General features: G+C 41.5%; 1 protein-coding gene across 1 annotated transcript in view; it reads left to right on the plus strand.

The window, feature by feature from the left end:
- FAM47E (family with sequence similarity 47 member E) overlaps nucleotides 1–14,924 on the plus strand; it is a 51,860-nt gene that overhangs the window by 22,158 nt on the left and 14,778 nt on the right. Inside the window, exons 2-3 of the mRNA XM_037529316.1 lie at nucleotides 10,780–11,146; nucleotides 13,811–13,950. Of these exons, the coding sequence (XP_037385213.1) occupies nucleotides 10,780–11,146; nucleotides 13,811–13,950 (507 nt within the window). The remainder of the gene's footprint in view (nucleotides 1–10,779; nucleotides 11,147–13,810; nucleotides 13,951–14,924) is intronic.

The raw sequence follows: 14,924 nt of genomic DNA on the forward strand, positions 1-14,924 counted from the left end.
TTGAGAAGGAAAAAAATCAGTAAACATCTAGCTAGGCTACCAGACAAGGAGAGAAAACAGTAACAAATAGAATTAGAACTGCAAGAGAGGAAATTACCACAGCCAGCACAGATATACAAAGGATCAGATGAGATTACTATGAACAACTATCTGTAAATAAGTTTGAAAACCTTGAAGAAATGAATAAATTTCTAGAGCAATTTAGTTTACTGAGACAAAACAAAACAAACAAAAAAAAAACAGTAGAATTGAGTAAACTGAGCACTATCTTGAGAATTGAACCAGTAATAAAAAAAATTTCCCCCAAATTAAAGCCCAAGGCTAGAAGGTTTTATAAGAAAAATTTATCAAACCTTTAAAGAATGAATGCCCATCTTGCTTAAATTATTTCTAAAAATTCAAGAAGAGAATCCTCTTGAAGCCAACATTACCCTAGTATCAAAACCAACAAAGGCAGCACAACAAAAGAAAATTATACACCAGTACTCTGGATGAATGTTAATATGAAAATCTTCAACAAATATTAGCAAATTTAGTTCAACAATACATTATACAGATCATAAACAATATTTAAGCTTTAGATAAGGATGGCTTAATCTATGTCAATCTACATAATATACTATATCAACAAAAGTAAAGATTATATGAATAGATCCAAAGAAAGCATTTGATAAGATTCAGCACCCATTTATGATTTAAAAAAACAATCCCTCTTAACAAGATGGAAATAGACTGAACTTATTAGCTTCATATAATAAAAGGCCATATATCTCAAATCTAAAGCCAACATAAAACTTAACAGTGAAAACCGAGTGTTCTCCCTTTAAGATGAGTAAGGCAGGAGGAGGGTGACTACATGCTGGTGGCCATCTGCCTGCCATGTGCCTGGTGACCATCCTGCTGGTCGACAAGCATATCATTCCCTGGCATTGAATAAGTTCAGTGAATTAAATCCCTGAACTAGAAGAGGGTGGCCCTGGCATTCTTCTGCACACTGCCCAGGTGCTGGCCTGGGGAAGCAAGCATAGGTGTGGTAGACCAGGCATGGACTTCCTGACCATTGTGTGACACAGGTTCTAAGGTTCCAGGATTGGAGCACTTTATGCCTTGGTCTGCGTAACCCACCCCTCTGTACTCTGTGCTATGAAATTTCAGGCCAGCAACTAAGAACTCGCCAATAATTGCGGTTCTTGGGAAGTCTGCTGAGCTGGTGAGGATTTGAGGCCTTGTATCAGCGATGTTTGGGACTACCTGCAGGAGAGGCTGGAAGCTGAATTTTGATAAGAGGATTCATCTGAATAGCTGGTTTCCAGAGAATGAGTGACTCCCCAACACATCTAACTTTTCCATCTGAGCACCCCAACTGCAAGGCCACTTGGTGCTGGCTCAGTGAGGTAAATTGCTGGCCTGTGTGGAGCTGAGTGGAAGCCGCTGCTACTCTGCTCAGTGGATCAGCTGTCCAGGTGCTGCTGAGCTGTGGCACCCGCCCTGATGGGGCCAAGAATGACACCAGAGCTGATGTGTACCTCCTTAGGCAGGACCTGAGGAGGCCAGGCCTGGGCTGGAAAGCAAACCGGCTGCCGCAGGCACCTAATAGGGAGCCTTGGTCCAGAAACCTGGAAACTTCTCATCTCTTCTCAGAGCCACTCCAGGAAGACTCTTCTTAATATGTCTAAGTCTTTGTGTTGTCCTGGAGTGTCAGAGCTGGACTGGGGAGTGTGCTCACCTGGGTTCGTGCATGTGTGCCCATGTAAGTGCGCACTCTGGTTGCCCTCTCCTGTTACGGATCAGTGGAGACTGTCTCTGCCAGGCACACAGATCCCACTGGCCTTTAGAGGCTCAGGATGCAAAAGCTGGAGTAGGACTGCTCCCCCCAGCAGTGTATTTCAGTGCATCTACTTGTTCTGCTCCCCACTCTGTCTCTGGTGAATCCTCTCGCCCCCTGCATCTCTGGCCTACACCCCATATCTATGCATAATAAATAAAATAAATATTTATTTTTTTATTTTTATTTTTTTTTAAATATTTATTTATTTATTTATACAAGCACTGGGTACAGTCAGAAGTGCAGGAGGGTGGAGAGAATTCACCAGAGCCAGAGCAGGGAGCAGAACAGGCAGAAGGACCGAAGTACACTGCTGAGGGGAGCAGCGGGCGGCAGGAGAGGTCTGCGCGCCATGTGGGACCCTCCTCCAGTGGCCGGGGAGCAGCCAGGAATCAAACCAGCACTGCAGAGGCTGCGGACAGCTTCAGAACCCAGTGCTCAACCGCTGTGCCACCAGGGAGGCCCTAAAATAAATCTTTAAAGAAAAGATTCTATGCTTAAAAAAATTTTACACCAAAAATAAAGTATAAATAGATTAAAAAGACAGTCTAGTGAATGGGCAAAAATATTTGCACATTAAACAACTGACATGGGGTTAATATCTAAAATACACAAAAAAACATATTCAACTTATTCAACAATAAACATTCTGCTTAATTAATGGGCATCAGGTATAAACTGACAGTTCACTAAAGAGGATACTCAGAAGTCCAACAGATATATGGACAAGTGTCCAACATTGCTTTTTAATAAGGGAGATGCATGTCAAAACCTCATGAGTTATCATCTCACACCTGTAAGAATGGCATATATTAAAAAGACCCCCAATAATAAGTGCTGAAGAGGATATGGAGAAAGAAGAATGTAAACTGGTGCAGCCATTTTAGGTCTTGAGAACTTGTCCAGAGGTTCTGACAAGGGAGTGCAGCTACTCATATATTCTAGGTGAAAGAATAGTCCATCTCTACTCCAGGAAAGCCATCCTCTTTGATAGAGCACACAACTTTGGGAGAGACATTCATGGAGAGGTGAGGGAGGGAGAGGACACCCACCTATCCAGCCACATCACCAAATTAACCCTTGTGATCAGTGGGGTGACAGATGTTGGAGCCAGATCACCATTCCCCAAATGATGTGGCCACACCATATGACCCAGCAACCCCACTTTTGGGCATCAATCTGAAGAACATGAAACAATCAACTCAAAAATTACATGCTCCACAGTGTTCATTGCAGCAGGATTTACAACAGGTAGGACCTAAGTGCCCACTGATAGAAGACCAGATTAAGTCACACAGTGGAATACTATTCAGCCAAAAGGAAAGATAAAATGTTGCCATTTATAGCAAAATGTAAGGAGGTCAAGGAAATTATGAGTAGTAAAGCAAGTTGAAATGACAAACAGACATTGGGTATTTAAATAGAGGACGATTCAACAAAACAAAATACTTACAAAAACTAGTGGAGACAATGAATAAAGTGAGGTTTCTGAGGTTCAGAGGGAGGAGGGGGAGAAAAGGTCTAAGGTATGTAAAGAATGGTAATGGGAAAAATGAATATGCTTGTCTAAAATAGCTTCTAAACAAAAAATTACATAATATCATTCTGTGTTCATAAAAGAATGAAAAGCAACAACATATCAAATCAGTTACCTAGTATATGATTTATTATTAACTGTTTCAATTGAAAAAGAATCTAATAACTAGTAGCTATTACTATAATGTCGATTATTAGTAACAGCACAACAATGAATAGCAAAAAATAAATGTTGGCTTGACTTGGTGTGAAAAAGAGGGAAGGTATGTCTGACTCGGCCAAGATTAGTCATTTAGATGTCTGTCTGTCCCTGTTCTGTTTCATATATTGCCAGTATCACAGAAAGTAAAACCTAACTACTCTAAGGACCAACCCAGGAGTTTGGGCTCATGGAAGAAATTGGGCTGTGTTATCCAAATCCACAAAGGTTGAATACAAATTAAAGCACCATTTGTAAAGACCCTTCCAAACAATCATGCTAGAGGGCTAGGAAGTATGGTAAATCATTTCTTTCCCTCCAATGATAAAGTCAACCACCTCAAGTGTTTTTGGTGAATTAAAATGTTAATGGTAAATTGTAATAATAAATGTTATCGAGAGCCTAAGAAAAGTCTCCTCTTCCCCTAGCTATTGAACTGGCACTGAACACTGGCCCCATCTGAGCCAGGTCCCTAAGCATGCATGCCATGTACTAATTGATGTGTGCTGGATTGCTGGCCATACCTGAATGGGTCATGGGAGGGCTTCTGTCATAGTGGTTTATACTAATCACAGTCAATCATTAGAGTTAGGTACAGTCATTCTCCCCAAACGAGTGGGGAAAGGCAGGATAATTACTGAAGAGGCATCTGTAATTCCCACTAAAATTGCTAAATGATTGATACTTAATAGGATAACTATGAAGGGAGCTATATTGGAGGCAAAGGTGGGAAGAAAATAATTGCTTTTAACAGGGCGGGGGAGAAGGGGTGTAGTGGTGGGGGTCTCTAAACAATGCTGAGAAGATGTGGGATTAGAGTTGGGACTTCAAAAATAGTAGTGGAGATCTCAAGGATATTGTGCAAAGTATAAAACACAAAAAGGAAACAATAGAAATTAGAAAATATAGTTGGAGAAGAGAAGGAGTAGAAAATAAGGGGAATATGAAAGCAGACAAGATTTGGGAGGTTTTGAATGCTAGAGAAGGAGTTTAACTATTCTGTATGTAACAGGGAGCTGTGGGACTCTAAAGATTCTTCTGCGTCTATGTTGACCCAGGTCACCTCAGATTAACTTGATATTTCCAAGATGGTTCAGGCTTCAGGGACTAGCGACAAATTTCTTTTATCTGCACCTCCCTGTCCAATTTTGATCTGGCTCAGTGAACCTGTTTATCATTCTACAGTGAAAGTGTTCTGTCCAAGACTGTTGGATCACTACCCTGCGGGCTGGCTGAGGAATACTGCCAGGGTTCTTAGTGCCATGTAACTTTAACATAGCCACCAGAGAAGGCAGCGTCCCCAACGCACTGGTTACCAACAATCAGCCAGTGAAGGCAACTATGAGGCCAGGAATGAGCACATAAAAGAGGTAATTCAAATGAATCTAGTGTACCTGTTTAGGCCTAGATTCCGAAGGAAATCTAGGAAGGATATGTAGGGAAGAACAAAAGGAGAGTGCTTACCCATGTCAGTTTCAAAGGAGTAACATTTTATAGTATGTTTTTGACTCCAGTATACTCTACATAACAAATATCTACCCAGTCAAATATAATTTTTTTCACTAGGATCAAAATCTTGTGAGGTTCTTCCTGGAGGCAACACTTTATCTTGATTCTTGGGGAAAGTCCCTTGTCTGAACAGCTCCAGGGCTAACAACGCTCCACTCATGTCAGAAGGGAAGAAGCAACATCTTTTTCCATAGAGTAAACAGGACAAGAATACCTGGAATGGAGGACATATGTGACCTGTATGTAATTTCAGGCTTGTGTTGCTAGCTAACAAACATTTTCTATAAATAGAGTAAGGAATACAAGAAACCTAGGGGTAAGCCCAGGGAATGTTTCCAAACCAATATTCTTTGAGTGCATCCTTGGTGATAGACACTTAGCTCACTAGTTAATATTTATTGTGTCTAAGATGGTAACCACCAGCCACAGGAGCACTTGAAATGAGTCTAGTCCAAACTGAGTTGTGACTACAGTAAAATACATTCTGAATTTCAAAGATTTATCATGAAAAAATGCAAAATATCTCATTAATATTTTTATGTTGATTACAGGTCAAATCATAATATTTTTGCGAACTTTATTGAAAAATATATGATTAAAATTCATTTCTCTGTCCCTTCTTACTTTTAAAAATATGGCTTCTAGAAAAGTTTATATTACATATATGATTCACATTTGGGGCTTGCATTATATTTTTGCATTATATTCATTGGAGAACATCTCCAATTCATTGGAACATCTCCAAAACAAACTTTTAACCCTGACTTTGGTAGGTCTATTTTATTGAAGAAAAGACTTTTGAGATATGGAGCATTCAAATGACTTAGCAAGCATTATTAAGCGGAAGACTGTGACTCAAACCCAGGCTGATCTTAGTCACTATTATATTGCCTCTTCAGCTTGTTTACAACATTTTCTGGGTGACTTAAGTGGAGAGCTTTGCATTGGCATGTGGTTCCCCCACTAATTGTTTGCATGAGGTTGAGTGATTGTCCTAGCCTTCTCACATGAGTCTAACCATTTTAATAAATCAATAATACATTACTGTTTTATTTGAATTACTTCTTTGGCCTCACAATTTATGGAAACAAAGATTCAGTTCAATTTAACAAGTGTTTCTTTAGTATCACTATGTGTAATTTTGGAAAAAGTCCAAATGAACACCATCAAATATTTCATTTCCTGAGAGGGAGTTAATTATGTTTAGAGCAACACCAGAGTTAATGAAGAAAACATACTTTAACTTCTCCACTTTTAAAATGAGAAGAACAATATTCTTAACTTTTGGATAATGTAAACTTAATGGATGATAGATACTACAATATTGTTTTAAATTGATATTTAAATCGGAGGCTCAATATGTGATTAATTTTCAAGTATCCTACAATATTTACACAAAGAATCTTCCAAAACTTGAATGATTTTGACCAAAAACTCATACCAATCCTAGAAATAAAAGCAAGGGGAAGTAAAATCTGTGTCTTTGTTAAGTATTTCTTTTCTATTATTGTCATATTTTAAATTAATTATATTGGCGAGAATTCAAGTCTGCCCCTAAAATATTCCAAATGCTTCTTGTTTTGACTTCTTTTTTAGTGCATATGTAGATCATATCTGAGTCCCTCTTGAGAAAGCAGCTCACCCTTCCGGCTCACCCTTCCAAGCCCTTTGACCGTGAGAGCCTTAAGTAGGATTTTCTTGTATCACTAATATTCAATTATGAGATGCCAAATCATAACCTCATCTCATATCTAACTACAATTAACAGGAAAACCATGAATCTAGAATCCTCTTCAAGCTAGGGTCACACAAAATTGCAGTGAAATTTAACAGCACTCCTACTTTACCTAGTACTGACCACTAGCTCTAGTTCTTTGTTTCACCATCAAGTCCTGTTTTTTGTTTTCATTATTGTAAATTATCTTGGCTTTTGAGTAGGTATTGCTTCCATTCCATAGCCACATGTTCTGTCTTCAAAATGATGTCTTGGTTCCACCTATTATGTTTCTGGCAATTTTTTTCCCCACTTCAGACACAGCTCACAGGTTAATCTTTAATTTATGGGACTCCTCAACTGGGTATGTAAGATCCTTTTTTCTTATTCACTAATCCTTTCTTTTCATACTCATTCTCTACAAACATTTGTGTTTGAAGTATGTCCTTCTCTCTGTATTAGTTCTTGTAAAAAATGTACATTTTTGTTTTGTATGTATACATTTAAAATTTTTATAAATCATGTCATAGGAAAAATCTTCTATTTCTCTTCTTCACTCAGCACTACATTTTAAAAAGTCTAGTCATATTTCTAAGTATATTTTTAGACTTGCATTAAACTGATGCCTGCTCAACGATCTATTTTATCCACCCACATCACAGAAATGGACATGCATTTTGCTCTCAACTCATCATTATTAATAATGCTGTGACAAACATTCTCTTATATCTTCCCTTAGGGGTGAGAATGCCTCTGGGATCCTATACCTACCAATGGAAATGCTAGGTCATAGGTAATATATGTGTCATTCAGTGTCCTCCTAGGAAAACAAATCACTCTAAGCAAGTCCTAGGGACTTTAATGCAGGAATTGGTTACAGAAGTGAGGGAAAAGCTGAGAGCCAAATAGGGACATGCAGTAACAAAGTATCCTACAAGATTATTAAAGATCACAAAAGAAAAAAGTATCTAAAATTTGCTTTCTTAGGTGAGTACTTACAGATGCAGTATCAGCAACAACCTTGAGCTGAGCTCTAAGGTCAGCTGGTAGCTGAGAACACAGAGAAACAAGAGGCTACCTAGAGATGGGGTATCTTGAAAACAAACAAACAAAATCAAATCATGGTCCAAGATTCCTATTATGAACAAAGTCTTTTCTAATAGGTTTGAATGGATGGGATCCTTACTCGGTCCATAGTCATTGTTACTGCAATATACTTACTTCTTTTGAATTTTAACCCTTGTCTTTTATTTAATTTTTTTTTATTTTTTAAAGATTTATTTATTTATGCACACAAGAGTTGGGGCACAGGCCAGAGATTTGGAGGATGAGAGAATTCACCAAAGAAAGAGTGGGGAACAGAACAGGCAGACTGACTGAAATACACTGCTGAGGGGAGCAGCAGGTGAAACAGGAGAGATCTGCAGCGCCATGTGGGTAGCTCTCTGGCCGGTCGGGATCAAACTCATGCTGCAGAGGCTGTGGATTGCTTCATAGCATGGTGCTTAACCCCTTGTGCCACCAGGGAAGCCCTTAATCCTTGTCTTTTAAATTACTTAGTTTCACTTGTCTCCCAAAGTTTGGAGACATCAAAATTTCCAAATACATGTAATTCAAGGACATAAACAATTGGGATTACAACCCTGTGACAATCAATCTTGAGTTAACAAGGAAAGATTATGCTACCTTATGGGTCCCCAAACCTTTGCCCCTATTCATCAGGAAGTAATTCTAGCAGATGAACCTTTGCCCACTGCCCATCAGGTTTCAAAAGTAGGATTTATACAGAGAAGGGAACTGTCACCAGCCTGGTAACTATAAGTTCCTCGGCCTTTCCCTGTTTATCTTCGCTCTGCTCCTATTTATCTTTTCTTTAGACAAAACTGGAAATCTAGACAATGCTGGCTGAATCCAAGATAGAAATAAAACTAAAACAAGGATTAATCACAGCCTCATTACCATCCTAAAAAGCATGCCCACCAACACCATGACAGGTCCAGTCAAGACCAAACTTAGAAGAAAAAGGGTCTTGAATGCAGTTCCCTGAAACCTATTCCTGGAAGCCTATTCCTCTGAAATCCTGCTAATGCCAACTCTTTAGTCTCCCCCCTTCTTCAGTACTCTCCCATATAAATCACTTCTCCCCAATTCAGAAAGATAACTTTTGAGACCATAGACCATGTCCTTAGGTTTCTGGTTCCTGATTAAACCTGATTTCATTCCACAAATTCTTGTCACTTGAATTTTAGCCTAAGAGCAGAGAGTAGCCAGACCCAGACCCTGGTAACACTACCACATCAAAAACTACAGGAATCCCTTCTAATAGGAGCCCAAGTCATCTGATGGAAGTTGGAATCACATTAGACTGCCTGGTAAGAGCTGAAAAGAAGGAAGAAATATAGATATTCCCTGGGGGTAGGAGGAAAGAAAGAGGAGAGAAAGAGAGAATACTGTCTCCTACCAGATATGGGGGGTCAAATTACAACATTGAGCAATTATAAACTTAAGAGGATGCAAAGGTGATGGAAATAGGTAATTTCTCACTAATTCATGCAACAAACACTAGAAACTACTTATCAAGATAATAAGAACCAAGTCTGTTTGATTCCCCAATGCATCCCCTGTACCAAGCATGGCCATTATAGACATTCATTGACTAAATACTGACTGTGTGCCAGGAATAGCTAGGAGCACCATGGATATGCTCCTTACTCTCAGTCTCAAGGAGAAAAACTACTTCAGTGTGATAAAGGTTGGAATTTGCAATCAAACAAACTAATATCACAGATAATAAAAACAACTATGTGGGTGCACCACATCTACAAATGGAAGAAAAATCTTACTGTCATACCAATAGGGGCAGAGAAAGCATTTGTTGATATTCAAGATCCATTTATGATAAAACCCCTCAAAATAGGGATATAACACATATTGCAACATTAAATAAAGGCCCTATATGACAAACCCACAGTTAACATCATGCTCAGTGGTGAAAGATTGAAAGCTTTTCCTCTAAGATCTGGTATAAGAAGAATGTCCATTCTCACCACTTCTACTCAACAAATATTGTAAGTCTTATTTATATAGAACAATTAAGCAAGAGAAAAGATACAAAAGGAATCCAAATGGCTTGGGGGAGGGGAGGAAACAGGGGCTCCCTGGGGCCGAGGGTTCAGGAGAGAAGGAGCCAGGGCCCCGAGCCAGGCAGCCCCAGGCAGCGCGGGCTACACAGTCTCCTAGCGACTCAAGCGTCTGCGAACTCTCCCTCGAGTACGCAGTCGCTGGGGAGCCAGCGGCAGGATGGCCGGCCGCAAGCAGCCTCTCCTGCCGGGGACTCTGGCCCAGGTGCCTATGGGCAAGAACTGCAGGCCCTGGTAAGCGCACAGCGTCGGGGCGAGGGCGCATCCAGTGAGCGCCTCGCTAGGGCGCCGAGACACGGAGATGCCTGGGGCTGGGGCCTGGGGGCCTGGGGCTGGGGCCCGCGGCAGAGAGGCTGACTGCAGCTGCAAGGTCCCGCTTGCCTTTTGCCCTGAAGGAAGGAGGCACCTGCAGGGTAAAAATATAAAATAGCCAGCCCTTGACACGCCCCATCGCCAAGGAACACTTATTTCAATTATCCTCAGCCCCCACCCGTCAACCCACAGCCGCAGGGAATGTAGATTCATGGACACGCGCCAGGTGGGAAACTATTGAGCAGAGTCCGCAGTGAGACTAGTTTAGCCTAAGACCCACCTTTCTCCAGGTTTTCTACTTGGGATCCTTGCATCTAGTGAGGCGTCTACTGTGACTTTTACGGAGATCACCCAACTGGTGAATGTGGACAAGCTGAGCGCCTTTGGGGGCAGATGCCTCGGGTACTGGAGTGGTCCGCTGCCACTTTACATGAACCCTTCGTCCCTACTTCCCCTCCTCAAGTGATGGAGGCTAACCCCCCTGGCAACTTCCTTTCCCACCCTAAGTCATGTGATCCATACGACCAGCCCTGTTTTCTTTCAGGTACGAAGAGAATCCATCATCCAAGTACTTCAAGCACAGGAACAGGCTGAAGCGGCCCTGCCCCCTGAACAGCCGGCGGTGGAGATTTGTGGAAAAGGGGCTGGATGACTTCAGGAACGGTTGCCTGTCTCACCGAGGTCTCATCATTAGGGGCCCTGAGGAGGGCTCTCTCCCCCAGATTCCTCACAGAGCTCCCCAATCTACCCCAAAGAAGGGGCAAAAGGCACCTGTGAAGGAAGCAACCCTGTTTCCCAAGCTCTCACAAGCCCAGCAGGCACGGAAAGCATTCCTGGAGGACGTGGAAGCCCAGCTGACCCGGCACCCCTTGGCTCTCTACCCGAATCTGGAAGAAGATATGCCTGCAGAGGTGATGTCCTGTGGGAGGGCCTTTAGTGGGACCTCACAAATAAGTCCTTTAGGGGCTTAGGGAGTTTCGTTGAAGGTGACATATTTATGAGGGCCAGAGGACTGTTAAACAAGTAACTTGGTTCAGTTGAAACAAGAAAAGGCTTTTATTTGGGGCTTTTGTCCTGCAGCTCAGAAGACACAGATCCAAGCAACCTTTGAATTGTTTCCAGTTGCAGGGACATGGAAGCGCTTATATACACAAAGAAAACGTGGGCTTCATCCAGCTCCGTTGTGCTATGCAAATCAAACCAGAAGTTAGCTAAGTTGCGATTGGTGCAGTATGTGCAGATTGGATGGGTGAAGCCAAGCAGGGGTGCTTGGCTGAGCCCCAGTCCTTGGTGGTCTGTGGTTGTCAGCTTGGTTTCAGTTTCTCACTGGAGGTGGTTGTTTATAGCCAAGCCTGACCAGTGTGGGCTGCAGGGTCCTGCCTCAGGGGCTTCCTGATGCTGTTTTGGTTTTATCCGGATGTCTCCATTTTGTCTTCTTACTTTTTAAATATTTCTGATTAGGATTAATGAATCCTAATCAGTATGAGAGTTCTTATGGGGGCTGGAACAGTTTCCTTTCTCTGCACCAAAGATACACAATGAGCTATAACATACAAGCAGCTTTCTTGCTTTCTGTGAGTCTGTTCAATCTACAAAGGTCAGCAAACCAGAAAACATTTGACTTTTTTTTTCCCTGAGGGTCTATCAGTCTACTTTGCTTGTGACATTTTTGGGGGGAGAAAGAAGTGGGGACAATTGTTCAGTCTTGATTCTGTCACTTTAGCATTGACTTAGGGGGTGTACATAAGCACTTACTAATGGGTGTGTGGGAGGTGGAGGAAAACCTGAATGGTCAAGGGGAAAATTCACCAGATTGTCAAGGCTAAGGCCAGGCAGCAGCCCTGTGGTATCGCCAATGTCCTCAGCCTCTTTTGCCTTTCAGCTCCATTAATCCCTTTATATATGTCTCTTATTCTTGTACCTCCAAATAACTTTCACACCTCCAGTCTCTTTCAAACAAGAAGCCAAGGGTTAAAAGTTAAAGGGTGCGTGTCAGCTGACTCTGCCTTTGAATTAGGCAAACAATAGCTTTTCCATCAATATCTAATTCATTTGACCTCTCTTAGCTTCTAGGGGTCTAGACAATTGAATTCCTTGGTTGGTCATTGCACCCTTGAACAAAATCCAGACCAAAATGCTGTTAGATTTAAGGCAAAGGGGCAGGACACTGTCATCCTGCCCTGTAGTCTATTCCCTACACAATGAGTGTGGCAGTTCACAAGCTAGACTCCTCTACTCATCCTACCTCATCCCTGCTCTACTCCGTATCCGTTCCACATCTCGGCTGGCACTCACTCTGCTGCTGACACCCTGGCCTCCCTGCTGCTCTCTGAACATTCACAAGCATGTCCAGTCCAGCTGTTCCTATGCCACAAGTACTTGCCCCGGATGTCCCCTTGGTTTACCCCAATACTCCCTTCAGAGCTTTGTCCAATGTCTCCTGATTGGGAAGGCCTATATAAAATAGCACATTCCTTCTATCTTCATTCTCAATCCCTTCCTACCATCTGTTTTTCATTATAGATATCACTTGACCACTGGGCTCCTAGAATAAAAGTTCTACAAGGGCAGAAACTTGGTGTCTTTCACTGTGAACCACCAATACTTAGTGTGTGATAGACATTAAACAAATATTTGTGAATAGTGAGTAAATGACAGTTGCAGAGAAGTCTATAGAGGACAACTAGAATTCCTAACCCATGGTTTTCCACTTGAGGCTTTCCTTTCCTGTCTCCTGTAGGCCAGCGCTCCTGAGTCCAGGACAAAGAGATGGTTCCACACATTCTTGAATGACACATGGTATCGTGATCCTTATTTCCATCTGACTTTCCCAACTAAGTGTGTTGGCTTCTTGCTAAGGCAGGATTTCTTCTTATGCTGCTTACCAGCAGCAATAATACCCAATTCAGGGCCTCCCCTGGTGGCACAGCGGTTGAGTGCTGGTTCGTTCCCTGGCCGCCGGCGAGGGTCCCACCCCCACACACACACACACAAAACCAAACCAATTCAAATAATACCCAGAATAAGAGCTTCCTTTTTTTTTTTTTTTTTTTTTTTTTATAAAGCAAAGCCATACAGCTTAATTCCCATAGGTCCATTTAGGCCTAAACCTGCCACTATGGCCCTGATTGACTTGGCGTGCTCCGCCTCTGGAAGGAGTGAGGCCAGAGTCTGGCCAGTTCAGACCATGAGAGCTGCCAGTGGAAGGAAGAGGATTCACCAAGGAAAAATCTAGCTATTACTATCCACAGGAAGAAGAATGCATGCTTGGCAGTCAACAACCACAGAAATCTTAGTGGCAATGTGCTCATAGGGGCAGTTGGGAGCCAGGGTGCATCCAGAGGCACTATTCTGTACCAGGGAAGTGTTACTTCACTGCAAAATTTGTCTACCTAATGTCCAGGCGATGGGAAGTTCCTCACAGCACTCAGCACAGAGTTTGCATAGGCACTGAATTGACCTACTGGAAAGGAAAAGCAATAGGGAGCGTTGGTCTGTTCTTAGAATCTAGAGATCTCCTCTTCAGTACATTTTCCTTCTCTCCAAGGGTTTTTTTTTTTTTTTCCTGTTTGTAGCTCTTATTAAAGGTGCTGGAAGTGCTGGATCCAGACAGGAAACTGGAGGACACATGGGCTTCTTGTCAGAGCACCAAGAAAATATTGAAGGAACCCACAAAACTTTTAAAAAAATGTCCTACCCAAGTCTACCTGGGACCGTAAGTATTACTCTTAACCCCTTGCTCATTCCTGTCACCTTATTAAACATTCTAGGAGGTACCTTCTCAAGTACCACTATGTTTAGAATAGAGAAGGAGGAATAACTAAGTTCCAATTTTTAAGGCCAGCATCTTCAAACTCTCTTAGCATTGTCTTCATATCACCTTCTCCTCTGTATATGTCCAATCTTTCTTTGCTTCTCTCTGACGATGACACTTGTGATGGTACTTGGAGCCCATGCAGATAATCCAGGATAATTCCCCCATCTCAACTTAACTTAAACACATCTGTGAATAAAATAACACTTGCAGGTTTCAAGGATTAGAACCTGATCTCTTTGGGGCTGTTACCAGATTACAAAAGCATGAGATTGTATCTCCCATCTTTAAAACTATTTCCCTTGACTACAGAGTCTCTCATTTCTTATAAAGCAAAACTCCTTGGAAGGAGACATACTTTCTCTTCTGTTCTTTCTTGAACTCTACTCTTTCTTGAACTCAATCTAGTTTGACATGACTAGATTTATATTTTGAAATGACCATTTTGGCTGCGGTGCAGAGAATGGCTTAGGGATTGGAGCTTGGGGGTCCTAAGAAAAGATGCAGAGACACCAGTGAGGAATCTTTTGCAGCAGTTCAGAGAAGGAGCTAGAATTAAAGTCTATCAGTCTTATTAATAGCTGGATTTTAGGGATAAAGGAGAGAGAAGTCAAGGATGTCTCCTACTTGTCAAGATTCTTCTGAGACTTTGACCAACTCTAAGCATGATAACTTGGGCTTTTATCTTAATAAATAACACTCATGATTTAAAAAAATCAGCTTATAGGGATAAAATCCTACATAAGTTTTAACCCCTATAACTAATCATGATATTCTTGTCTTTATAATATTAATAATAGGACTGTAGTCTTTGAAAAATTAAAATATAATATGTGAGTTTGTAGGAGACTATTAGAAATACTTATTTTTGATTT

The sequence above is a fragment of the Talpa occidentalis genome, unplaced genomic scaffold, assembly GCF_014898055.3.
Source record: "Talpa occidentalis isolate TD23 unplaced genomic scaffold, MPIMG_talOcc4v2.1 talOcc4.6, whole genome shotgun sequence".
Lineage (NCBI taxonomy): Eukaryota > Metazoa > Chordata > Mammalia > Eulipotyphla > Talpidae > Talpa > Talpa occidentalis.